The 25587-nt window shown below is 68.8% G+C and overlaps 2 protein-coding genes across 2 annotated transcripts; both read left to right on the plus strand.

Moving 5' to 3' along the window:
* Positions 1-15092, plus strand: KDM4D (lysine demethylase 4D; the record flags this gene model as incomplete). The annotated part of the gene is made up of 5 exons (XM_084248516.1): positions 1-1287; positions 1336-1531; positions 4548-4634; positions 7526-8033; positions 14903-15092. 5 exons carry the CDS (start codon positions 1-3, stop codon positions 15090-15092), a joined length of 2268 nt encoding a protein of 755 aa, XP_084104642.1.
* Positions 15093-15622: 530 nt separating this feature from the next.
* On the plus strand, positions 15623-25505 carry ENDOD1 (endonuclease domain containing 1; the record flags this gene model as incomplete). Its single annotated transcript, XM_084248517.1, has 2 exons — positions 15623-15922; positions 24297-25505. 2 exons carry the CDS (start codon positions 15623-15625, stop codon positions 25503-25505), a joined length of 1509 nt encoding a protein of 502 aa, XP_084104643.1.
* Positions 25506-25587: the final 82 nt, after the last annotated feature.

Here is a 25587-nt window from a genome sequence, read left to right on the forward strand (position 1 = left end):
ATGGCAGCCACGAAGCCCAAGGCCGGCTGCGCCCAGAACCCCGGCTGCCGCATAATGACCTTCCACCCGACCCCGGAGGAGTTCAAGGACTTCGACAAGTACATCGCGCACATGGAGTCGCGCGGCGCGCACCGCGCGGGCCTGGCCAGGGTGGTCCCGCCCAAGGGGTGGAAGGCCCGGCAGACCTACGCGGACATCGACGACATCCTCATCGCGGCGCCGCTGCAGCAGGTGGTGTCGGGCCAGGCGGGCGTGTTCACCCAGTACCACCGGCGGCGGCCGGCCATGACGGTGGGCGAGTTCCGGCGCCTGGCCGAGAGCGCGCGCTACCGCCCGCCGCCGCGCCGGGACGCCGCGGGCCTGGAGCGCGAGTACTGGCGCACGCGGCCCTACGCGCCGCCCGTCTACGGCGCCGACGTCAGCGGCTCGCTGTTCGACGGGCACGCGCCGCAGTGGGACCTGGGGCACCTGGGCACCGTGCAGGACCTGCTGGAGCAGGAGAGCGGCGTGGTGATCGAGGGCGTGAACACGCCCTACCTGTACTTCGGCATGTGGAAGGCCACGTTCGCCTGGCACACGGAGGACATGGACCTGTACAGCATCAACTACCTGCACCTGGGCGCGCCCAAGACGTGGTACGCGGTGCCCCCCGAGCACGGGCGGCGCCTGGAGCGCCTGGCGCGCGAGCTCTTCCCGGGCAGCGCGCGCGGCTGCGGCGCCTTCCTGCGGCACAAGGTGGCCCTGATGTCGCCCACGGTGCTCCGGGACAACGGCATCCCGTGCGGCCGCGCCACGCAGCGCGCGGGCGAGTTCATGGTGACCTTCCCCTTCGGCTACCACGCGGGCTTCAACCACGGCTTCAACTGCGCGGAGGCCATCAACTTCGCCACGCCGCGCTGGGTGGACTACGGCAAGGCGGCGGCGCAGTGCAGCTGCGGGGAGGCGCGCGTCAGCTTCCCCATGGACGCCTTCGTGCGCGTGCTGCAGCCCGAGCGCTACGAGCGGTGGAAGCGCGGCCTGGACCAGGCGGCGCCCGACCACGCGGGGCTGCCGGGCCCGGGGGGCGCGGGGCTGAGCGCCTGGCGGGCGGCGCGGGGGCCAAGGGCGGCGGGGCAAGGCCCGAGGCACCTGCCCCCGCGGCGGGCCCCGCGCGCCCCGCAGCCCGGCCCCGCGCTGGGCGGCCCGGACCCCCGAGCCCCTGCGCGCCCCGCGGCTTCGGGCTGGTGCGCGGGGCCGTCGGGGGCGCGCTCGGAGGGGGCCGCCCGGGAGCCCGCGCCCCCCGGGCCGGCCCCCGCGCCGCCGCCCGCCGCGCCTGTGCGCCCCGGCCCCGGCCGGGCAGGGGGCGGCCGCCGGCCCCGCGAGCAGGACGCTCAGGAGCCCCCTGTGCGCGCGCGGGCCAAGAGGCGCCTGGCGGGGGGCGCTGCCGTCCACCTCGAGGCCCAGGCCCTGCCTGCCGAGGGCGCCCCCGGGGACGGCCCCGCCGCGCTGCCCCCTGCGCCCCAGCACGCCGCGGGGGCCTCCGGGGGTCGCTGTGCGCCCGCCCCCTAAGCGGGGGGCGCCCGTGTGCCCGAGCCTGGGCGTGGCGCCACCTCAGCGCCCTCGGGAACCGCCGCCCGTGACCTTCCTCCGCGCCAGCGCCTGAAGCCCGCGGGGCCACCCGCGGACCCGGCCTGTGCGCCCCCCCTTCCCCGAAACCAGGCGCGGACACTCGGGCCCGGGGCGGGGCAGCGGCTGCGGGGGTCTGAGCTGGGGCCCAGGGCGGGCCGCGCGGGCATTAAAGTCCTGCCCCGACTCGGCTGCTCGTGGTGTCCTCCGCCGGCGGGGCGGGTGTTCCTGGCGGGTCAGCCCGGGGGGCGTCGGCTGGGGCCGGGCGGGCGCGGCGGGTCCCCCTGGGCCGAGGCCGGGCTGCTCCCGGGGCAGCGCCGCCTGCGGGGGGGGGGGGGGGGGGGGGGAGGGTGTGGCGCGGGGCGGGGCCCCCGGGAAGGGAGGGGGTGTCGGGGTGGGAACAGGGAGGAAGCCGCAGAGCACCGGGTCCAGGGGGCGCGGCCTCGCCCAGGACGGGTCCCGCGTCCAGCGCGGCATGAAGGGTTCAGAGCGCGCCCCCGCCCGGCCCCCTGCAACCTCCAGCGCCCCCCGGGGCGCGTGGGAGCTGCCGAGAGGAGCCCGGTGGGCGCGGAGGAAGGAGGTTGGCGCCCCTGCTGCGGGTCAGCTCCGGTCTGGGGGGTCGGAGGTGACCCCCGACTGGCTCAGGACGTCTCACCAGGGCTCCTCGTGCCAGGGCGCGCCGGCTGATGTCCCCGGATACCCAGCGCGGCCGCTGCTCCCCCGCTGCTCGCCGTCGAGGGCGCACGAGGACCCAGCTGCAGGCCGGGGTGTCGCCCCATCACGCACAGCCACATGCAGCTCAGGCAGCGCCTCGAGGGGCCCCGGCCGGGCCCTCCCCAGGCCCCGGGCTCTGACAAGTCCCCAGCTCCGGTTTGTGGTTTTTACATGTTAAGAAACTGGGCTGTGAACACGCGCGCCGTGGCTGGGGCATCGGGTTTCTAGCATCTTTTTGGAGCCTAGATCCCTGGGTCCTGCTGTCGGGCCTTTCAAGCTACGCTCGTTGCCGCCCTTCCTGGCTTTTAGTCACAACTTACTATATTTAGTCATCTTGGGCCCTTTAGGAACAGCCTTGGGGCTCCGAGGTTGCACGGACAGCGCAGAGGCCTCCACCTCCAGCTCGGCCCCGGGCGCCCCAGCCGAACGCAGCAGCGTGGGGGCGGCCCGCCCCTCACGCGCCCACCCCCTGCGGGGCGCCTGTCTGTCCTGGCCTGAGCGCCACAGGGTCACAAGGCAGCCATGTTGTTTATGTGCCCCCCACCCTCTCCCCTGCCCATCCGCAGGGCCCTGGGGGTGTCGACTTGCTCCACTGTGTTTCCTAAGAGTTTTATGTCAATTGGATTATCAGCTGCGCAGGCCGGGAAGTGTCTGCCTGTTTCTGCCCCGCCACCCCCCACCCCAGGGTGACCCCTCCTTAGTCTTCACCATCCTCACTCTGTTCCAGGACCCCCCCAGTCGCCAGGCCACGCTGTGTCCCCAGGCCTCGCGGGGCCCGCCGCGGCCCTGGCCATTTCTGAGACATGCCTTGTTTTTATGTTTATTCATGGAAAGGATCAGCTTTAACTGGAGAAAACATTAGTTCTAGGCCTCACGACAGAAAACATCTAATTCGGAAAACGTCTAGTTCAGAGGAAGCAGGAACTAACCCCACGTGCAGGTAACAGGAAAAATAATACCTAACCTGAGCCCCTGGCCGAGGCCAAGCACTGGCTCCTGCTGGGCCCTGGCGCTGACCGGCCCGAGAGGACAGGCCGCGGGGGTGGGGGCCCTCCCGGGTCGGGTCGCTCGCTGGTTCCACCCCAGGAAGGCCAGGGCGCCCCGCAGCCCAGTCTCCAGGCTACAAGGGCGACTTGGAGGAGGCGGCTTTTCTCTTGTTTGTCAGACCCCAGCGGGGAGCTGCCCGGCTCTCCCGCTCTGACAAGATGTTTCTGCAAAAATGCCGGTTTGGGGAGCACCAGCCGCCGGCCCTGAGCGGAGGCCGCTCTGCTGAAGCCGTGGCCCTCGCGCTGACGAGTCTCCGGGCTTGTGCGTTTTCTGCAGGAGCATTACAGCGTCGGGGCCACGGTTGTCCCGTCATACCCAGGCGGAGGCTGCAGCAGGACCCGGGACTCCATGTGGACCGAACCCATCTGTCAGGTTCTTCACGGACCCGCCCCCGCCAGGCAGCCATCTCCCTGCCCGCCCAGGCCACCCTCTTTCGGCGGAGACTCTGCAGTGGGTTGGGAGTTTTCTGCAGGTTTATCCGTCGCTTCTGTCCGAGGTGTTCCACGCAATCATGTTATTAGCGTGAACTCCACGCACGTCTGTCCTTCCCATGCCGCGCTCAGCTTTCGTTGCTCCCGCGGCCGAGCGGGGGCCCCTGGGAGGTCCCGTGGCCCTCGACGGGCTGGGGATGCTGCTGCCGCCCCGGCTTCCCTGTCCTTGATGTCAGGCGCCATTTTCTTCTCCCCGCACCGCCGCCTCTCTGCCTGGGGCGATTTCCCCTCTACCCCGCTCCCAGGTCCTCAGTTTTCTCTCAAGCAGATCGGATTTCTGCATATTTCTCTCCTTTTGTGCATAGTCATTTTCTCTTTTGCTTATTGATCATTCCGTCATTTTTATCTTTCCCTTTTTGGCAGAAGACTTGTTTTGTTTTTACTAAATGTTTGAGCTGAACATAAAATTCAACACACCTGAGATGTCACACGGCTGGTGTAGACACGGTGCGGACAGTCGTTTTCAGACACCTGCAGTCAGGACCCTGGGCCCGGGATTTCCAGTGTTATCCCGCCGTGGTCGAGACAGCGCTTCGCGTGCGGAGTCCATGGACCCCTCGCTGACTCGTGCTCGTCCACGGCTAACGAGGTATCAAACAGTGTAGCCGCAGCGAGCAGCTTTTCCATGTGCCACGCGGCGGCCGCGGCGCTGGGCTGGGAGTGGCCAAGGGTGTGGCCCCAACTGCACAGCGCCGCCACCTCTGTGCCCTGGGCCTCCGGTGCTCCGGGGCACTGCCCTGTGGTTCGAGCAGGTCCACGAGACCCGGGAGGCCCCGGGTGCGTGTTGGACCTGGCGAGCCCGTGGCCGGCGCACACGGTGGCCCTGGGAGGACTCTGGACGGGCCCTCCCTGGGCACCCACACGCCCTTCTTCAGCTTCCTCGCGTTTCGTGTCCACACCGCCGGCCAGGCGCCTCCTGCTCACCATCCACACGCTCTGGCCCTCCCACTGCTTTACGTTCTCCCCTCATTGCTCTGCCTTGAGATTGAGATTGGCTGCCATCAAACAAGGGCACGCAGGCCGGGTGCCCAGGCAGGCGGCTGTCAGGGGACGAGACTTGATGGGATTTACGGCTCCGGACCTCGCCGTATAAAGCCGGAAGCATCGGGCTGCGGGCTGCATTTGGAGGCTGGCAGCCGAGGGGGCGAAATCCCGCTGGCTCCTGCAGGACCTTCTGGAATCACAGTCTGGGCGGAAGGTAGGTCGCTCTGCCTGGGTGTGCGGCGGTCGTTCCCTTCCCCTCCCCTGGACGCCGCGCCCTCAGGTCGGTGTCTGCGATCAGAAACATGCGCTGGGACGGCATCTCCTCAGTTTAAAAAGTTTTTATTTTCCGTGTGTTCTCACATCTCCAAGATGAGGTCTTTCTCCTTCATATTTTGAGTTGATAAAGACTGCGAAGATATTCTGGGGGAACCCAGCGTTGGAGGGCTGGGAAGCAGGGGGTCCATGGAAGGGACGTGGAAGATGGATGATCGTTGGGGGTTCGGAGCACTGGGCTGGGGCGGGCCCCGAGGCCTGGCTGGGGCACAGCAAGGTTCACTTGGAAGTGGGATCCTTGCAGTGAATCAGCTTTCTGGGTCCTGGTGGGGCATCATTTAGAATCAAGATTGTAGGTTATCAGAAGACAAGACTTTTGCTTTTTCCTTTAAAGCAGGAAAGAGGTGGAGACAGTGCCGTCCCGCATCAGGAAGCAACCGAGCCCCGGGAAGGTAGCCTTTCTCTCCGGAGCCGACACACATGGTCCCGCGTGTCGTTTTCACATGTGTTTGCATCGGGGCCTCGGAGTCCCGTTATTAAAGGGATTGGGATCTTTTTGCTAATCCATTTTATAATCATAACTGGTGCATAGAGTTCTGTGGCTCTCTTTATGCTAATCTGTCTCTTACTGCGAATGAATGATGAGCGTTTAATTGGATTGACTCAAATGTTCCCATTCAGGGAAACGCTCGCTGGACAGGAGTGCGTCCTGGCCGGTCCTTTTCCGGCCGGCTTGCTGCTCGGGCAGGAACGCTTTCTACGACGGGAATTCTGTCCTCTTTTTTAACATCTAAAATAATAAAATAGAAGTTGCGTTATTTCAAGTATTCCTGCCTGGGATACGATGGCCGCTGTCCCAGCTCCTCTCTGCAGGCGCCACAGCACTGCCAGGTTATTCCGTTGTCTCTTACTGAGGAAACACTGATCTGCAACCTGCATGGTCTAGGGGCGCAGCCAGCGCCTCTTGAGACGTCCATGCCCCCTCGGGTGGGGTCCCGCAGCCTCTGTCACAATCCAATCAATCCCCTGCCTCATTCCCCACCCCCGCCCCCCACGCCGTCCACACCCGGGGCCTCCGCCCCTGTCAGAAGCACGGCCGCATTTGGTTCTGTCTGTCCCTTTGCTCTGTATCTTTCCTTCCCGCTCTGAGTGAGATCTTGCCGCGTTTCTCTCTCTGACTTACTCTGTGCAGCCTCCCCGGGGGTTCGTGCACAGGCCGGCAGTGGGGTCTGTCTCTCCGCAAGCTGAGCGTGCCCCTCCGTTCACAAGACACCCGTCACCGTGCATCTCCCGCCTGCAATGCTGTGTCGGGGCGCTGCAGCCCATGCCGGGCGCACACTTCTTCAAATTTGTGTTTCCATTTCTTCATGGAAATACCAAGAAATTGCTGGATCTTAAGGCAGCTCCATATTTAAATTTTTTGAGGAACATCCATGTTCGCCAAAGTAGCTCCACCGATTTACATCCTGGCCAACAACACTGCTAGATTATTTAAAACCATCCTTGCAACACCATACTTGGTGCACCTTTTAAATGCCTGCTTCATGAAGGATTTGTTAAAATTGTTTTTATGATTTTTGCAGCTTCATCCCTAGATAAAGTTGGTCTATTGAGTTATTTTCTAGCACTGCCCCCTTTCAGGCTTTGCCTTCAAGGTTCTATCTGTAGCTTCATAAAATAAATGGATTATCGTGCCCTCGAAAAGTTCGTTTGAGGTAAGATGTCGGGTCGTCACTGCTCTCCTCCTTCGGGGCTGTGCCCAGAGCGGGGGCTGCCAGACCCCACAGTCTCCCTCTGAGCATCCAGGACCCCTCACACTATTTTCCATGCACAGTGGCGCCAACTTACACCCCCTCAGCCAACAGTGTTCTGCTTGGCCTTAAACTCTAATTTTGTTTGTTTGTTTTGTTTATACATGCACTGGGTACAGTCAGAAGCGCGGGAGGGTGAGAGGATTCACCAGAGCCAGAGCGGGGAGCAGAGCAGGCAGAAGGACCGAAGGACACTGCTGAGGGGAGCAGCGGGCGGCAGGAGAGGTCTGCGCGCCATGCGGGACCCTCCTCCGGTGGCCGGGGAGCAGCCGGGGATCGAACCGGCGCTGCAGAGGCCGCGGGCAGCTTCGCAACCAGCGCTCAACCGCTGCGCCACCGGGGAGGCCCCTTAAACTCTAATTTTGAAAGGCACATGGCCAGATAGAGTTGCCTCGAAGTCGCTTGTTCTAAAGAGTCTGTCTTCATCTCCCTGTAGCTCTTCCCTCTCCCGACCTTCTGGCATAGCAGGGCCAGGAGTGCCCAAGGCCCTCCGGGAGGCTCCCACTGCGGCAGGAGCCTCCACCCCAGCGGCACCTTGAAGCCATGAGGCCCGAGGCACAAGGTGCACTAGTGCGATCATGACCTTCCGGCCGACCCTAGAGGAGTTGAAGGACTTCGCCAGGTACATCGCCTACATGGAGCCCCGCGGCTCCCACCGTGCTGGCCTGGACAGGATCACCCCGCCTAAGGGGCGGAAGGCCAGGCAGACCTACGCGGACATCGACGACATCCTCATCACCTCGCCCCTGCAGCAGACCAAGAGGCACCTGTCGCGGGGCAAAGGGGGCGCAGCTGTCTACCCCGAGGCCCAGCTCCTGCCTGCGGAAGGCGCCTCCAGGGACAGCCCCGCCGAGCTGCCCCCTGGGCCCCAGCACGCTGCGGAGGCTTCTGGGTGTCGCTGTGCCCCTGATCTTCAACCCTTGGGGCCCCCCTTGGATCCGGAGGAGCCCATGCACCCTGGCCCCTGCCTGCTTTCCCTGGACAGCATCACGGTGGATCTCCCCGACTTGGCGCCCGAGGTGGTGCCCCGCATCGAGTGGCTGCACAGCAATGCTCCCTGGGTGGCCGTTCAGGGCTTCAAGACCCGCCGGCCCCTGGCTGAGACCATGTGGGGGGGTCCCATGTGGGGGGACCACTCTTACTGCTGCAGAGAGCCTGCCCCCCCCAGCTCCTTTTGCACCCCTGACGGTGGCCCTGGCCTACATCTAGGGTCAGCTGCCCTTCTTGGCCATGAAGTCACCCCTGCGGATGGGCTCCCCTCTGGGCCCCAGACACAGACTTTGCTGAATGATGTTCATTGTTCCCCAAGCCGGGAACCCAGACGCGTCACCACCTAGAACGACAGTCTCCCGGGCTTCGGGCGCTTCCGCTTGGGACAAGACATGGGTCCATGCCCCGGCCCTCCTCAGGGGCCTTGGGGTCTCAGCCCGGCTCAGCTGACCCGGGCCCCGCCACCTGCCCCCGTGGGCCCGCTCTGTGGAGGGAGGCCTGGCCAGCGGCTCGCTCAGGCACGCGCGCAATTCGTATTGTGCGTGGAACTCGTCCCCGCCAGGAAGCAAGGTGAGGCGACGCCGCTAGAGAACAGGAAACAGGCCCCAAATGGCGTCTCTGATGTGAAGCCCCACGTCACGCCGAGACGCGAGCGAATCCGGAAATGAATCAGTGCGTCTCCGCTCTGGCCCCTCCCAGCACACGGCCTCGCGCTCCCACCTGCTGTGGCCTCCGTGGCCGCCTCTTCCGGACAGTGCTCCCTGGCGCAGCCCCTGAAGCCTCCGCGCCGTGCTGCCGGGGGCCACGAGACTCCCAACGCGTTGAATAAAGTCAATAACTTTAAAAAATGACTGTCGAGTTTTGCTTTCTGACATACCCTTGAAATACATTTATAAAATCTTAATTAGATGAAAGACATATATCTGGCTTACATCCCGGTTCTTGCATACATGAATAAAGAAGTCTTTAAAAAATTTAAAAAAACAAAAGACATGTATCTGAAGTGACTCAGAAAAAAAGACGGTGGAGCCTGAGGGGAGCCCAGCAGGCGCCAACAGCAGGCGGGAGACAGCGCCCAGCTCGGCCCCTCCCCGGGGACACTGCGTGGCCAGCACCCAGCCTGGAGGCGGGAATCCTCTGTATGGGGGGAGCTGAGCTGCCAAAGCCTCACCTCAAGGCTGAGCATGGTAACGGCCTTTTGCCACGTCACAGAGGGGACTTTTGGAGCCTCCAGGTCGCTCAGTGGGAGGCTGGTCCACAGAGGAGCCCCCGGCTGGCGGGTCCATCCCCCAATGCCAAGAAACTACTAACAGATCTAGCAACGACTGCTCATGTCACGTCAGCAGCATCCCAGGGGGCACGTGCTCTTCTGGGGAAAGTCACGGACTCCAGCTGATCGCAGGAGGGGCCCTGAGGCGCGTCTCTGCACGAGAAGCACAGCCCCCCGAAAGACGTCTCTTCAAAAATGACAAGAACCAGGGGGTTGCCCTGGGGGCTGAGGGACGCCTGTAAAGAGCAGATGCTCGGCCATCCACGGGAAGGCCTGGGAGAGAAACTCGCAGTGGAGGAAACGCCTCATGGACGCGGGTGGAAAAGGATCACATGAAACCTAAGACCCTCTTCACCGCGCGGGCAGAATGACACAGCCCAGTGGGGTTTGCTGCAGGAAGGTAACGGTGGTTCACAGTATGGAAATCGACCTTTTATTATGGAAAGTTTCAACAATATGCAAAAATAAAACAGTATAATAAAAAATGCTTGGAAACCTAATAAAATCACTAAAATATGGAAATCACGTGGCAGGACTTGTTCTATCAAGGGTCACAGGGTCGCCACATTCTGAGGTTTTTCTTTTTTTTAAGATTTTATTTGCACAAGAACCGGGGTGCAGGCCAGATGCTTGGGAGGGTGAGAGGATCCACCAGGGACAGAGCGGGGAGCAGAACAGGCAGACTGACGAATGGTGAAGTCCACTGCTGAGGGGAGCAGCGGGGAGCCAGGAGGGGTCTGCTGCGCCATGTGGGTTGCTCCGAGGCCGGCGGGGATCCATCTGGTGCTGCAGAGGCTGCGGACAGCTTCCAGCGCTGCGCTCAACCGCCTGCGCCGCCAGGGAGGCCCCACATTCTGAGGTTTCAAGAGAAGCTGAAGACTTGGAATTTTACAACAGCGTCTCCAGATGTCCACATGTGGAATTGAATTCAAAAAGTGTAAAAACCCAGGTGACCAAACGGAAGCTGCCAGGGGCCAGCAGTGGCTGGTCGCGTCTCAGGGCACTCCTGTTCTCGGTGGCCCCTGTGGGATGCCAAGGGTCTCCAGGCCGGACCCCCGGCGGCTGACAGGAGAGGTGGGGCAGCCGGTGTCAGGCCCGAGGCGGGAGCGTGGACACCCTCCACAGAAGGCTCCGGCATGTGCCCAGGCGGGCACTCGTGCTCACTGGCTGCCCCTTTGCACAGCCTCCTGGGTTCACGGCGACCCCTGTGCCCGCCTGGCACCCGGCTCTGGGAGTTGTGCGGTGTCATGTCTCCTCAAAAACAGCGGAGCAGAAGGAGAGAGAGGGAGATTGTTCTGTCCACCACCCGCCCCCGCTCCGCCTGACCATGGCCAGGCCCTGCGCTTGACAAAGCTCCCTGTTCAGTGCTTCGCGTCTTGCTCACGTGACTGGCCGCCCTCCGCCTGGCCTTCCTGCCAGCTGGTGGCACTGGTGTTTGCTGCCGCAGAAGGTTCCAACAGACGCCCGCAGGGTTGAGTCCCGGGTGCCCAGGCACAGGCAAGGAGAGGCCCGTCGGCCAGGCCCACCGTGCAGCGGCCACGCAGAAGCAGCAGAGCTCCAGGGAGTGGCAGGGCGCTAAGCCGGGGCACCCTGGAGGGGAGACGGCTGTCACGCCGGGCCTGCCGCGAAGGGACAAGTTGCCTGGGCACAGACCAAGTTGGGGGACGGCGGTCAGTGGCGGTGGCCGATTTAGAGGCCGCCTCTGCCCTGCCATGTCCACACCAACTCTCCACACGCCAGCAGGCAGGGGCCCAGGCGGCGAAACAGAACCGGAGCCAAGGGAGCAGGGGCCTGAGGAGACGCCCCTCCTGCGGCTGCGCCCGAGCGGGCCAGGGCCCAGGGGCCAAGGTCCCAGGAGAGAGGCCCGGATGGACGGGCTCCAGGTCTCTTCGGAACTGGATCTGCAGCCGGCCCACGCACGAGCAGGTTCAGTCTTTCTAAATGAAGCCAGAGCCGAGAGCGCCCGTCTTCGGCGCTGCAGCTCGTCTTTGCAGCCTGCTCCCGGCGAGCCCGCGGCCGTCCTGCAGGGGGAGCGCGAGGCGGGCCTGGCGTTCACCCGGCTGCTGGGGCGCAGCGCGCCCCTGGGAAACGCCATCGACTGTGATTTGCTTTGAGAAAGTATTTTGCTTTTTCCTCTTCTCAGGTAATTTGTATATAGAAAATGGTGAGTGTTTAAAGATAGAATAAAGGAACGTGGCTGGCCCCGTCAGGCGAAGACCGGCTCGACCTCGGCCAGGCTCTGGCCCTGGGCTGCTTCGCCTGGGAGGCCAGACCCCCGCGGCTTTTCTCCTCTTGCTCTAATAAACATGTGAGCGGCGCCTCGGTCTCTTTTGTCCTGGAAAGTCTTTTGACAACTTTCTTCATGCGGAGAGAACATCTGTGTGTGTGTTAGAGAAATAAAAACACGCAGCTCTGAAGTAGGCAGGGGACGCGGGACCAAGGCGCTGACCGTGCGTGTTTGGAGCGGGGGCCTGTGGCCCTCACCCCGCCGGCCGCGCCTCTGAGGGGCTCCCCAGGCAGAGGGGCCACGCCCCGCGTTGACCTGCCCGCCCGCGCTCTGCTGCCCGCCCAGGCTCCTGCGGGCCAGGACTTGCGGGTCGGAGGCCGTGGCGGGGGCTGGCAGCCGCTCTCGGGGGCACCCGCAGGGCGGAGGCTGGGCCTTGCGTGGGGAGGGCGGGCGCAGGCAGGGCTTGGGCTGCCCCGAGGGTGTGGAAGCTCCAGGCCTGTCGGGCTCCTGGTCGTGCCCTGAGGCTTTAGCCGCAGCTTGGGGTACGCTCCCTAGCGGGGGCGGGTTTGGGGTCAGAGCAGAATTGCTCCCCCAGATTCCACTGTCCACCTCACGGGCCTGGGGGGCTGGTCTGTCCAAGGCACCGGGTCTCGGGTGAGGGGTGACGTCCTCACAGCCCGGGGCAGGGCAGCCGGGCGTCCCTCTCTGCTGTGGGTGGCGCCTGGGGACGGCCTGAGCGGCCGGCCAGAAGCGGGGCCTCTGTCAGGCTGCGCGCGCCGCGCCCCTGGGCTCTGCATCCGAGCTCCCGCACACCTGGACATCGGCGTCTCTCCCGGCCGCAGAGCTCAGCCAGGCGGTTGTGACGTGCACCCCAATGTCGGGGCCCTAGAAGGTGCAGGAGGCCCGTGTGGGGAGCGTGAACCACGGCGGAGGGGCATCCTCTCCTGGGGGGCACTCAAGGCGTTTCCATCAGCGCTGCAATCTCGGACCAGGGCCAGGCCCGCGCGACCATGAGCAACTGCCCAGAACCGGGCGGGAGGAGGGGCTGGAACCCACACTCCCAGCACCCCCCCCCCCCCCCCGGGAGCCAGCTTCAGAGAAATCGTTTCAGGCCTCTCTGCGCACGGGATTCAGCGTTCCCTGCCCGAAGTGTCCTGTGCAGTGCGGACAGGGGCGAGGAGAGCAGGCCGGCCAGAGGTGCCAGGGGGCGTGCATGTGCACACATGTGTGCGTGTGCGCGCGCGTGTGCATGTGCACATCTTGGCTGCTCTGGGTGCGGCTGTGGGTGGCACGTCTGGCTTTGTCTGGAGGAGCCCTGTGCGAAGAGGCTGCACCGGTCCCGGAGCCTGACTCAGCAGCGGCCTGACTCAGGGCCCTGCCTGCACGGGCAGTGGGAGAGGCCACCGTCTTCGGCCTCATGGCCAGAGAACAGCCAGGCTGCATCCCCCAGCTGGCGAGCCACGGTCCGAGGTGTCTCGCGGGGAGCCGGGTGCCTCCGTCCCACTGCCCACTCTGCTCGGTGCGCCCGCACAGTGGCCTGGAGCTCTGCTCTGGCCCCTTAGTGTCCCCCAAGAGCCTTCTGCCATCGTCACGGCTGTGTCTGTCAGTCCTGCTGCCTCTGAAGTCTGGGCGCCGGGTGATGCTGAGACCCCACGGTGGGCCTGTGGGGTGGCGGTTCCCAGCATGGCCTGGTCCCCTTGTGCTGGCCTGAGGCCCGCCCAGCCCGCCCGCTGCCCAGCAGCCCGAGCACCCAGCACCAAGGCGGCTCCCGGCAGACGCTTCCGAACATCCTGGGTGGATTCGCGTGAGTGGGAGCGGGGAGCGTCCGAATGGGCTGTCGCGCCGTCTCAGACACACGGCCCGCGGCTGAGTTTGCCTGAGACCCAGTGCTGAGGCCCCAGCGGGAGCAGCCCCAGAGCACTCGGGTGCAACCCCGCCTGCCAGCCCGCCTGCAAGGCAGACGCCCCGCATTTTCAGGATGTTCACGGAACGCCGGGGAAGGCGTCTGCTTGGTGCATCTACTCGCTGTGTCTGTGTGCCTGGGAGACGGGCAGCGCCTCGCTCCTGGGGCCTTGCGCAGGGACAGGGCTACTGTGCCGTGGCTTCCCTGAGCGTCCCTTCAGCGGGGCTGGCCCCGGGCTTGCCCCTGAGCTGGGCCCAGGGAGAGGGGTTTGTTCCACCGCTGCCCGGCGGTCACTGGAGCGGGCGCTGCGCCGGGGAGCTTCAGGGTCAGCCCTGCACACCTGCGGGGTGGGGGTCACTGCCTGGGCTGGGGGCTGGGATCTGCCGCCGTGAACGTGGGGTGGTGGCTGAGGGGCCCCTGCTTTTCTAAGAGGGACGGGACCACGGCCCTTGGAGAAGCCGTCCCTCGAGTCCTGGAAGCGCTTCGGCTGTGCAGTCTGCTGTGTGTCTGTTCAGACGCACCACCATGATCACGTGCCCGCCTCTGGCTCAGACGTGGTAGCCACCGGGACCCGGAGCCCCCCCCCCCCAGGGCTAGGAGGGTGTCCTGGCCGCCAGGATGCGCACAGCAGGACCCAGAGAGCCCGGGGCGCGGGCGGCGTCTGCTTGTCTGGGCGTTGCCCTTGTTTCCCGCTGGCAGCAGGACTGGTCATTGGTGCCCACGTAACCCTTCATCACACAGGGACGGGGCACCTGCAGGGCCGTGGCCGGGGGGCGGCGCCCCCGGACAGGCCCTGACTCAGGCCCACAGGGCGCCACCCGTCCGAGCCCCGCCCGGCCTCTGCGCGTCACGCGAACTGCCTGTTTGTCTTTTTTAAAACCAAGGCGCACGCTGAGCTGCCATTTCAGGGGCCAAAGCTGACAGCACTTGCAGCCCCGATGCCTGCCGGGTGCCGGCCTCCCGGGCCCGAGCGCGTTCTCGCCGCCGCGTGTCTCTCTCGCGCCATGGGGCCCCTTCACGGCCTGGCTGTGACTCAGACCCGGTCTCTGGACCTGGCCAGGCCTGGTTCGAACCTGCTGTGGACTCACTGCTGCAGCTGAGACGGCGCCAAGCGGCGGCACCAGCCCCCCCCAGCCCCCCCCCCCCCCCCCCCCGCCCCGGGCCGGCCTCGCCTGGTGCCGGCCAATGCTGTGTCCACTCCCTCGGCGGCTCCAGCCCCGCCCCTGCCCCAAGAGCAACTGGGATGTGCCCCTGCGGAGGAGGGCCAGCAGCCGGGCGCGCTTGGTGGCATTTCTCGCGCACCGCGGCACACGGGCCCCAGCGGGCCATGGACACCACTTCTGGGGTCACAACAGCATTTTTAAAAAGTAAACTCAGAAGTGCAGGGTGGCTGGGCTGCGGTCCCGCGAGGAAGGAGCCTCTGGCCGCCTGCGCCCCAAGGGCTGCCGGGCCACCTCCTCAGCCCCGTGTCACAATCCCCGTTCCTGCTCCCCACGCGGGGCCACCCCCAGCTCCTGCGGGCAGCAGCCCCTGTCCTGCGGGGGGGCCCTTGGCTGGGCGGGGCCTGAGCCTCCTTGCTCCCCCCAGGTGGCTGGGAGGGGCCCCCCAGGAGGCCAACCCCGGGGCCAGGCTGTCCCAGGTCGTGCTGGTCAGCGGCTCCTCCAGGAGCGGCTTCTTGGCGAAGACCTTCCCCTCGGGCTGGTGGAGAGGCGGGGCCCTGTCCTCGCCTGGCGCGGGCTGGGGGGCGAAGGGGGGCTGGGGGGGCCTGGGGCCCTAGAAGTAGGGCCAACGGGGGGTGCGCAGCCGGCTCTCCCTCCCCCCCCCCGGGGTCCTCGCAGAGCGCGCGGCCGGGGCCCTCCTTGGCCTGGTCGGCGGCCCCCCGGCGGGCTCGGGGCCGGGGGTTCGCTCAGCCCCACCCCACTGTGTTCCCGCGGCGCCGAGGGCGCGGCCCTGGGCGCGGGGCCCCTCCCCTCCCGGCGCCCCGAAGAGCGCAGCCCTGAGCACCTCCCACCCGCGGGGCGCCCCGAGCGCTCCCGGGCGCGCTGGCCCGCGAGGTCCCCGGCCCCCCGCCAGGCCGCCCCGGGAGCCCCGCGTGTGCGGCCCGGGAGCCCCCCGAGGCGGCGCGGGGCGGGGCGGGGGCGCGGCCTGGGGATCCGCCCCGCCCCGCCGCCCCGCGTCCCGGCAGCGCCCGCCCCGCCCCGCCCGGCCCGGCCCACCCGGCCCGCCCCGCCCGGCCCGCCCCGCCCGCCTCCTTCCCCGGGCGCGCCGGCTCCCGCCGCCCGCCCCGCCGTCCCCGCCGTCCCCGCCATGGGCCCCGCGCGCTGCCTGGCGCTGGCCGCCCTGGCCGCCCTGGCCGCGCCGCCCGAGGCCCGGCTGGTGCGCGACGCGGAGCGCGGCTTCGGCGAGTGCGGCGGCTTCTTCTTCGCCGGGGCCCCGCCCGCCGGGCTGGAGGCCGCCGCGCCCGCCCGGCTGTGCCAGCGCTCCGGGGGCGCCGCGCGCTTCGCCACCCTGTACTGCGCCCGGCGGCGCGCGCCCGTGTTCTCCGCCTTCCGCGCCCCGCGCCCCGCGCCCGCCGCGCCCGCGCCGCGCTGGCTGGTGGAGCCGCAGGTGAGCGCGGGGCCGGGGGGCGGGGGGGCCGGGGGGCGGGGGGGGGCCGGGCGCACACTCCGCCGGCGCGCGGGGGGCCCTGGAGGCGGCCGCGGGAGAAGCCCAGCCCGCGCCCCAGTCCCCCGGCGGGGGCGGGTCTGGCCGGGGAGGGCGCGGCTCGAGGAGGGCGGGAGGCGCCCCAGCAGTTTCCGACTCTCTGGGGACGCGCTGGGTCTCCGCGCGCGCTCGGTGAGGACGGGCGGACCTCGGCGCTGCGCGTCTCGGGGTGACGGCGTCTCGGGGTGCGGGTCACCCCGCTGCCGACGCGCGGGCCCCGCTCCGACAGACCAGTTTTTCCAGCCCTCCCGCGCGCCTGGACCACCTGGAAACCGAGTCATCCCGGGTCCGGTCTGGGGAGGGTGACCCAATACTTGGCGCCGGAGCCTCACCTACCGCCGGGGAGCGCGCGCCACCTCCGCTCCCCACCCGCCTCCGGAGCCTTGGCCGCGCTGGGGGCTCCCTGGCCGCTGGCCAGACCCGGGAGACCTGCCCGGCCGCCCAGGCGCAGCCCGGGATGCCCAGGGTGGACAGGCCTGGAGGCCCTCCCGGCCCTCGCTGCCGTCTGCTCCCCGCGGCCGCGGCTGACCCGCCCCCGGGAGCAGGTGAGGGGACCTGCCCTTCCCCAGCCCGGGAGCCTGGGCCGGGCACTGTGCTGAGCAGACAGCAGCGCGACCAGAGACACTAGTGATCGCCTGCTGGGGCAGTAGGGTCCAGGGGAGCAGTGGGGCTCCCCCCGTCCCCCAGGCACCCAGGATGCCCTGAAGGAACAAGCCCAGCTCCTCCACCGGGCACTGTCCACCCGGCAGGCTCTCGGCGAGTCGCAGGGTGGGTGTGAGGCTGGAAGGAGGGGCAGGTGCGCTGACACCCCAGTTCCGGCTGCCGTGGCGGGAGCCTGCGCGTGGGTTGCATCTGTCTGGCAGGTGACCGGCCGGCGGGGCCTTTGTGCGGAGATGGAGGGAGGCCGAGCTGGGGGCGGGCAGCAGGGCTCGCAAGCCGAGGGCGAGGGCGAGGGATTGGGAAATGCAGATCAGGGGTGACTTGAAGGGCAGTAGGATGCCGAGCCACCCCCGCCGGTGCCTCTGCGGGTGCTCAGAAGGCAGGGCGGGGGGCGCCAGGCGGGTGCACTGCAGTTGCTGCAGGCGGAGCAGGGGACAGACAGACCCGCGTGGGCGGGGGCCGGGCAGGTGACGCCTTGGGGAAAGGAAGCGGCTGCTGAGGGTGTGAGGGGCTCGTGTCCCTCCACCCCGTCCGCCCTCCTGCAGGATGGGGGGCTGCAGGGGTGAGAGCTCTGTGCTGCGTCCAGGTGCGGGCTGAGGCCCTGCATCTGCGGTGTCCGGGCTCCCTGCCGGTGCGGAGGCCCGAGGTGCTGAGTCACGCGCCCACATCCCGCCCCTGAGGTCAGCGGGCAGGGGAGAAGCAGAGGCCGCGGCGTGGGCCTTCAGCAGGCCTGGCCCAGCCCACCTCCCCAGCCTGCGGGCTGTGCGGCTGGTTCCCTGCGCGAACGCTCCTAAGTGGACCGTGGGGAGCTGCCCGGCGCCAGCTGCCCCGGCGCTCAGCACGGTGGACAAGCCCTGTGTCCAGCTCCCCCTCCGGCCGCCCCCACCCGGCTGCCTGAGCCCGGGTAGGAGCCGCTCTGCTCCACACATCAGGTCCTGGGTGGTGCTGACCCGCCCCAGGCCTTTCACCCTGCGTGCCCCTGGCCCGTCCTTAGAGACAGCGGCCTCATGTGCTCCAGGACCCCCGGGGCAGGTCTGCCCCTCGCGGAGCCTGTCATTGTTCTGCTTTTGGACGTTCCACGCGGTCAGCAGTGCCCTGCTCCGTGTCTGCTCTGTGTGAGCCGAGGGCCGGGGCCTGTGCGCCCCTGCTGTTCCCAGGCCAGTGTGCAGCCCGCACTCCGGGGTGCTGTGTTGAGCACCCCACGGCGACGCCAGGACCGTCAGCGCTGCCCCGCGGTGCCTGCCGGGAGCTGACCTAGGGGGCTGGCTAGGCCGGCCCCAGTGCCACGCAGAGCCGCGCGGGCTAGCCCTGGCCTTGGGGCGGCCCCAGGGGCCCCTCCCTTCTCTGGCCCACAGCTCCTCAGTGTCAGGCAGGCCCGGGGCTGCTCACGCGGCGGGATTTGCACGGGGTCTGGAGGGACGGAGCGGGCAGAGCAGACAGCGCCGGGTGTTCTCTGGAGCGCGGCACCTTTGAGTGGGAGAGGCTGCGGGCGGCTGAGCTGCCCTGCGGGGTGCAGAGGCTGGAGGGTGTCCGCTCGGAGCGCCCAGCGTGCAGGGTGTGGGCGGTGCGGGGCGCAGCCCTTGAACTCGCAAAGGACGAGGCTGGGGCTGGCGCGGAGCCTCCTGAGCCCGTCTGGAGACGCGTGCGGGAAGGGCCCGCCCTCGGCTCGGCTTGCGCGCCCCACTCGCTTGAAGGCTGCGGTGCAGCCGTGCTCGCCGTGCGGGGCTGCGGGGGCGCCGGAGCGGGATGGGCAGCCGCGCCAGGCTCCCCCAGCCCACTGCTACCCGTGCGTGGCGCGTGACTCCCTCCCAGCTCCGCAGGGCGATGCGGCGTCCGCCCCGGGGCGCCCGCATGCGGCCACGTCCATGTCCCCGGCCGCGGCAGCCCCAGCCTGTGTCCTGCTCCGTGTGGGCGCGCCAGTGGCCCCGGCGCTCGGGTGTGGGCCTAGAGCAGGGGCCGCGCCTGCCTGGCCGTCAGGGCGGCCCTAGTCCTCGGTCTTCAGTTCCCAGGCCCGGCCTCTCACCGCCGCGCTGGCCCTGGCGCCCCTTCCTGTCCTGCGGGGCACAGGACGCGCAGGGCGCGGGGGCGCGAGGGCCAGGGCCAGCAGGGCCCTGGGGGCAGCTCGCAGGGCAGGGGCTGGGTGGCCGGGGAAGGGTGCCCGGGCAGGGGCGGGGGCGGTGCGGTCTCACCTGCCCTGTTACGGCACCGCCGCTGGCGCCTGCCAGCAGCCGCGCGGGCCCGAGGGCGGCGCAGGGAAACCTGAGCGGAGCTTGGGCCGGGAGCCGGGCGGGCTCTGGATGCGCCTGCTCCGGCCGGCGTGAGACACGAAGGTCGCCGTTGCCCCCGGAGCCCGGAGCCTCCTCACGTCCCACCGCGCGCTGCCGCCCCAGGGAGCAGGTGCTGCGGGGCCCCCCCTCCGGGAGGACGCTGTCCCATCCACAGAGCCAGGACCCCACCCGTGTGACCCCCGTGCAGAGCCGCCCCAAGGCTCTGGCTGTGGGGACACCTGCGCCCTCTCCTGGAGCACGCGAGGCCCCCCAGGCCACTCACAGCTGCGGGGGGCTCGCCTCTTGGGGGGGGGAAGTGTGCGGCCGCCAGGCCCTGAGCCCCCGCTGGTCTCCCTCATGTTCCCCAGCCAGGACCCCCAGGAGAGGACATGCCGGCACTTACCACCCAGCACCCCACGGAGCCCACACAGGCCTGGGGGGGGCCTCCAGCCTGGCCCGCCTCGAAGGTGCAGCGGCGCCTTTTCCCTGTGCATCCCGGGTCAGAGGTCCTTCCCGTGGCCAGGGCTGCCCTCAGGTGCCAGGAGACCTGGCCACAGCCCGTGGGCTACCGCCTTCCCTGAGCGTCTGGGCAGGCCAAGCTGTTGCCCGAGGCCTCCTTGCTGTCCTCTTCGTGTGGGGGCCCCAGGGTGCCCGTCCAGGCAGGGAGAGGCCGAGTGGGCGGGACACGCCCGGGACAGGGCAGGAGGGCGAGGGCCGTGCAGGCCTGGGTGCTCACAGCCTGGGCACACGCGGCATCCTGGCCCCAGGAGGCCAGGGCTCGTCCTCACCCCCCCAGCCCCCCGCGGTCTGCGCAGGCAGAGGGAGGCCTGGCTTCCGCCCTGCAGCTCATAGGCGCGCCCTGCGGCCCGGCCCCGTGTCCCGGCCTCTGCCCCTCGGAGGGCGGAGCCCGAGCCAAGCTGCCAGCCCCGGGGGGTCCGCCTCCAGCCTGTCGCCGCTGCCGTGAGTCCGGCCTCTCCCTCCGGACACACCCGAGCTTATCCGGCCCCAGCGGCTGCCCCGGCCGCCCCGGCCTGGCCTTATCTGGGTCACACATCAGGCCCGTGCCGCGCCCCTCCCGCCACTGTGGCTTCTTCATTTACGAAGAGCCTGCGTTTCACCGTCGGGTTCCCCGGCGCCCGTCCAGGCCCCGGGACAGTCGGGAGAAGCCCTCGGCGGGCGAGCCGCGCGGGGCTGTGGCGCCAGAATCCCGCCTGAGCCGCGGCTGCCGGTCACGCAGAAGGGTGACCCTCTGGCTCGAGAGCTGCCCCAGGCGGGCACAGAGCCGGGCGCAGACGGCATGCGCGTGCCACGCGTGCCCGGCCCGGTGAGGCTGCGGGGCGGGGTGGGCCTGGACCCCCCTGGGCCGGCTCCAGGGAGGGTCTGCTTTGCCGTGTCCACGCTGCACGCCACACGGCCCCTCCGCTTCCTGGGCCAGCCCGGCCTGGCCTGTCCAGCGCCCCACGCCCCCAGATAAGTAAGACACCTCCGACCTCTTTCTCAACTGTCCCCTGGAGCTCAGCCCAGTCAGGCAGCCCCTGCCCACGCCAGCCTGCTCCCCGCAGGCCGCCCCGGAGGCTGCCCGCCCTCTGCCCGGAGCCACCCGGCAGGCCCATGGGAGGGAGGGACTCATCAGGGGCACCCCGAGTTTGGGGCCTGAGCAGCCTGTAGAGCCGCCCGGCAGGGTTTCGTTCACCAGCCTCGGCCGAGACCCAGCCCAGGGGTCTCCACTGAGTCACACCTGATCTCTGCGCCCCCCCCCCCCGCCCCCGCTAACTGGTCTGGGGGAGACGGGGCCTTTTTAAGCTTCCTGTGATCCTGACCTGTGGGCAGTCCACAGGCTCCCCCTCATCCGGACCCCGCTCGCAGGCGTGGGGTGCTGCGGGTGACGGGCGGAGAGGCCGGCTTCAGGGGCAGCAGGTGGGGCTGCACCGGGACCCCCCACAAGGCGCGGCCCCTCGGGCAGTCTGGAAGGAGAGCGCGGCAGGCAGCCTCCGGGGCTCCCCACGCCCTGGGCCCCGGCCCGCAGCCCCCTGGGGGCGTCCGCTCGGCCATGCTCTCTCCCTGTTTCTTGTTCTCAGCAGGAGGACAGGTCTGGAGTGAAGCATCTGCGCGCCCTGCTCACGCCAGCCACTGTCCTCGCGTCCCCACGGCTCACCCAGCAAGGCCGCGCCCACGGTGTTGGGGCGCCCGGGAGCTGGGGACCGCTGCCCCCCTCCCCGCAGGAAGGCGCGAGAGGCGGGGGCCAGAGGACGGGGCTCCCAGAGGAAGGCGGCGGGCGGGGCGGCCCGGGCTGCAGGGCGGGTCAGGAAGACAGAGCCTCGCTTCTTCCCTGCCCGGAGCCGGGAGGGGACGCGCCTCCGCTTCCGAAGCGCCTTCTGCTCCCACGAGGGCCGGTGGGCGACGCAGCCGGGAGGGTCACCTCCGTCGGAGCCGCGGTCCGGCTGCCCTGCGTCCCGCCTGCCCGCCGCTTGCGGGGCTCTCAGGGAGGTGGTTCTCGGCCCGACACCCGGGGGCCGTGGGGGTGGCGCCGGCTCTGCCGAGGGGACCCGAATCTATGGGGGGCGCATTCCCCAGTTGGAGCAGGACCCCGAGGGCCCGGCCGTCCAGGGGCTGACGTGTCTCACGGACGAGACAACCCCCAAGGAAGGACCCTGCCGAGGGGGCCTGGGCCTCGCCTCCGCCCTCCCCGTGGGTCCTCCCAGCCCCTTTGCCGGCCCCCCAGGGCGCGTGGGGGGGCCGGGCCCTCGCAGGCCGCCCAGTGGCTGCAGCTGGCGGGAGCAGGTCTCTCCCCCGGGGCCTGCACGGCGGGAGCAGCCTGGCTGAGGGACGGGGCTTTTCCTGGTACTAAATTTGAAAGGGACGTCCCGAGAGCATTTCCAGGCAGGATGCTGGGGGGGCGGGGGGCGCATGCTTGTGGAAAGCTACCGGGAGAAGGAAAAGTCTTGGCGGGACGCCGGGTCCCTGCAGCCGGCTGGGGTGCGCAGGGTCGGGCAGCAGGGGCAGCCCCACACCCAGGCTCGGGGTTCTCGGGGTTCCTAACGAAGGCCGTTGAGACACGCCCAGCCTGGGGTCAGGACCTGGGGTCACAGCTGGTCTGAGGGCGACGCCGCTGCCCTGAGCCGGCCCGGCCCGGCTTTATAGATGACAGGCAGAGCGGCTCACGGGGAACTCTGGGCGTTTTCGATGACTGGGGGTTGCGCGGGACAACGGAAATAAGCTTGAGGACGACAGAAATACCTGTGAGGACGCGCGGGGCGGCAGGAAGAGAGAGCGCGACCTCGGAACAAACAGGCCGCAGCACCCGCCGCCTCTGCCTAGAAACGCCAGCCCCGGGGGCTGGCGCGGAAAGGTGCTGGGCAGACCGTCTGCTTACGCCGGGCCCCGTCAGCAGGTGGCCGGGAAAGGGTTTGCGCGAGGTACATAGATGTGGGGGCGAGGAGCCCGCCCCGAGTCATAGAGGGGACCCGGAGAGCCTCCCGCCCGCTGGGAGTCCAGTCTGGGAAGGCGGAGTCTCCAGGCAGCAGAGGGGGTCCCCCTCCCTCCACGGGGCTCCCCCCACCGCCCCGCAGACACCTGGCAAGGTGGCAGCAGAATCCGCGGGTGTCGGGCCTGTTCTGTGAGGGAGGGTCGCTCTCCGGGCTGCAGTACCCGAGCGGCGAACGCCAAGGCTTGCGGGGGGCCCCGGGCCTGCTGGTGCCCTGAGAGGAGCCGGACCAGACCTGGGCTCACACGCAGACCTGCTGGCACCCGTGCGGCCTGGCAGAAGACATGCCCGCCGGCTGCAGCCCAGCGCCCGTCACCGAAACCCCCAGGCCCGGAGACGAGGCCCCAGGCCGCGCCCTCCCCGTCTGGTGGATGACACCGCGCCCACCCGCCGCCGCTGGGGAGCGTCCCTGCACGTCTTTCTGCAGAGAGGGCAGCAGTGGCTCTGCCAGGGGGCTGAGCTGGCGCCCGTCTAGCCGGCCGGGGCGACGCCGGGAATCCCAGCCGGCCGGGCAGGGGCACCCGGGGAGGGCGGAGCCCCGCGACACTCAACAAGCCCCTGCCCCCAGCCCGGGCCTCGCCAGCCCGCCCCCCCGGGAGGCCTGGGCCAGACTGGGGGTACGGCCCAGCGCGTTGCCCGGGACCCGCGGCAGGTGCACTCGCTCGCCCGAGGGAGTCAATTAGCGGGGCGCACTCACCGTAATTGGCTTCTGTTGTGTTTGTTTTCCTTTGAAGCCGCACCCAGCGCGAGTGATTTGGGGGCTGCTGTGGTCGGAGCGGTGCGGGGCGACACGGGGCGGCGGAGGGTCCGCGGCACCCGCTTCCCAGAGGGCGGGTCGCCTGAGTCTCCTCCCGCGTTTGTTTTTCTTGTCTGGTTGGCACTCGAGAGCGGTCGCCGTTTCGCGCTGTAGCTGCCTCTTCCTCTCGGCACCGCATCTTCCTGGGGACTCGGGGTGCTTCTTTGGCGGCCGTGACAGCATTTCCTTACCCTTTCCCCGTTTTGAAGCTGCCCGCTGGCGCGGCTTTCTCCTGCCTCGCTGCGTCAGGACCGGTCAGGGCCTCGGGCAGCCGGGGAACCAGGCCCCTGCGCTGGCTGGCTGGCCGGGGCCAGGTCCAGGAGTTTAGGGTCCTGTGTGGGGGTGAGAGCACAGGCCCCGCCAGCCCCGAGTGTGCCCCTCCTCTGGGCTGGGGTGCGTCTGCTTCCATGGCTGAGTGCAGAGGAGAAGCCGAGCCAGCGGCGGGGGGAGAGTTCTGGCTGCATGTGGGGTCTTGCCGGGTCTGTCTTGACCTGGACGGGAAGGGAACCCCAAGAACAGCAGATGTCTTGGGGTCGTCCAAACACAGTTAGTTTTGGCGTCTGGGCGTGGCCGGGCGGCGCTGAGTGACGTCTTGTCCCGTTTGACCAGACGCCCCGGCGGGAGCGGGTGCTCCTGCGCCTGCGTCAGCGCTGAGGGTGCTCCTCAGGCGGCGGCCTCGGGGCTGGCGGCCCGAGCGGCGCTTCTGATTTCTGGGGCTTGTGGAGGTCGAGCCGGCCTGTTTCACGTTTGTGGTCAGCTTGCGGCCCGTGGAGATGGAGCACCGCAGCTCAGATGTGACCGCCAGGATGGGCTGGTTGTGCGTGGGCGTGTGTGTGCGCGTGCGTGGGCGTGCGTGGGCGTGCGTGCCCCGGGAGTGGGTGTCCCGGGGTGACTGCCGAGCAGGGTCTCCCAGGCGGAACAGGAACCCCCTCCTGGGAGCTGCTGTCAGGCCCAGAGAGCGTGCCCGGCGCCAGCCCTTGCACACGCGTGTGGGGCAAGCGGAGCCGGGAGCCCTGGCCCCAGGCAGCGCCTCTGCCGCAGGCCGCGCCTCACACCGCTCTCTCCTTTCAGATCGATGACCCCAGCAGCGACCTGGACGAGGCGGCCGAGGAGGAGGTGGCAGCCGCCGCCGTGGACACCCTGGGCAGCCGGCAGGCCTTGGCCGCGGACTACCTGGACTCCGGCTACCAGCAAGGACAGCTGTACCCCTTCTCCCTGAGCGACGACCCCCACGAGGCCACGTTCGCGCTCACCAACGCAGTCCCCATGCGCCCGTCCTTCCGGGACCGCTGGCACAGGAACCTACGTGGCCTGCTGGCCCGGGCACTGGAGCCGCAGTGCGGCGGCGGGGAGGACCTGTACCTGCTGGTGGGCGCCGTGCCCTCTGCCCACACGGTCAGGGACAGGGTGGCCATCCCCGAGTTCGTGTGGCTGGCAGCCTGCTGCGCCACCCCCGGGGGCGGCTGGGCCATGGGCTTTGTGCAGCACACGCGGGCCGGGGCGGTGATCGAGGACGTGATGCTGCAGGGCCTGCAGGTGCTGCTGCCCTCCCACCCACAGCTGTTCCGGGACAACTGCGCCGAGCGCGAGCAGGACACGGAGAAGATGAGGAGGATCCTGGAGGTGGTGAACCAGGTGCAGGCTGAGGAGCGCGCGGCCCAGGCCCAGGCCCAGGCCAGCCCCGGCCCCCTGTCCAGCACGGGGGCCCCCACGCCTGCCCCGCAGCCCCCCGAGGCGTCCGAGGAGGGCAGCGGCTTCCTGGGGAGGCTCCTGGGCTTCCTGGCCGCCCCGGTCGTCGGGCTGCTGCGGCTACTGTACACCCTGGCGGCCGGGCTCCTGACGGGCACCCTGCGACTGCTGTGGTGGCTCGGCCAGCAGGTCGTGCTGGGCCTGGAGAGCGGCCTCTGCCGCCTGGGCACGGCCGCCACCTCCTACCTCCTGGCCATCGGCGAGGAGCTGCTGAGCATCCCCTGGAAGCTGCTCAAGGTGCTGCTGAAGATCCTCAGGGCCTTGCTGCGTGTCCTGTGCTGCCTGCTGAAGGCCACGTGCCGCGTGCTGGGGCTGCCGGCCCGCGTGCTGCTGGACGTGGCCGCCTTCCCCCTGCGCACCGTGGCCGCCGTGCCCCTGGTGTGCCGGGACGTGGCCGCGGGCCTGGGCGGCGCCCTCTCCCTGCTCCTGGACACGGCCTCCGGCACCGCGGGGGGCCTGCTCCAGGTGCTTCTAGGCGTCTGCAGGCGGATCGGCTACCGGGCCGCGTGGGACAGCCCCGGGGAGTTATAGGACTCCAGAGAACGGAGAGTGTCCAGCGACAGTGAAGTTAATTTTTTAAGTCTTTATTTTGAACGGAGCGAGCTGGGTCTTT

The sequence above is a fragment of the Talpa europaea genome (assembly GCF_964194135.1).
Source record: "Talpa europaea genome assembly, chromosome: 12".
Lineage (NCBI taxonomy): Eukaryota > Metazoa > Chordata > Mammalia > Eulipotyphla > Talpidae > Talpa > Talpa europaea.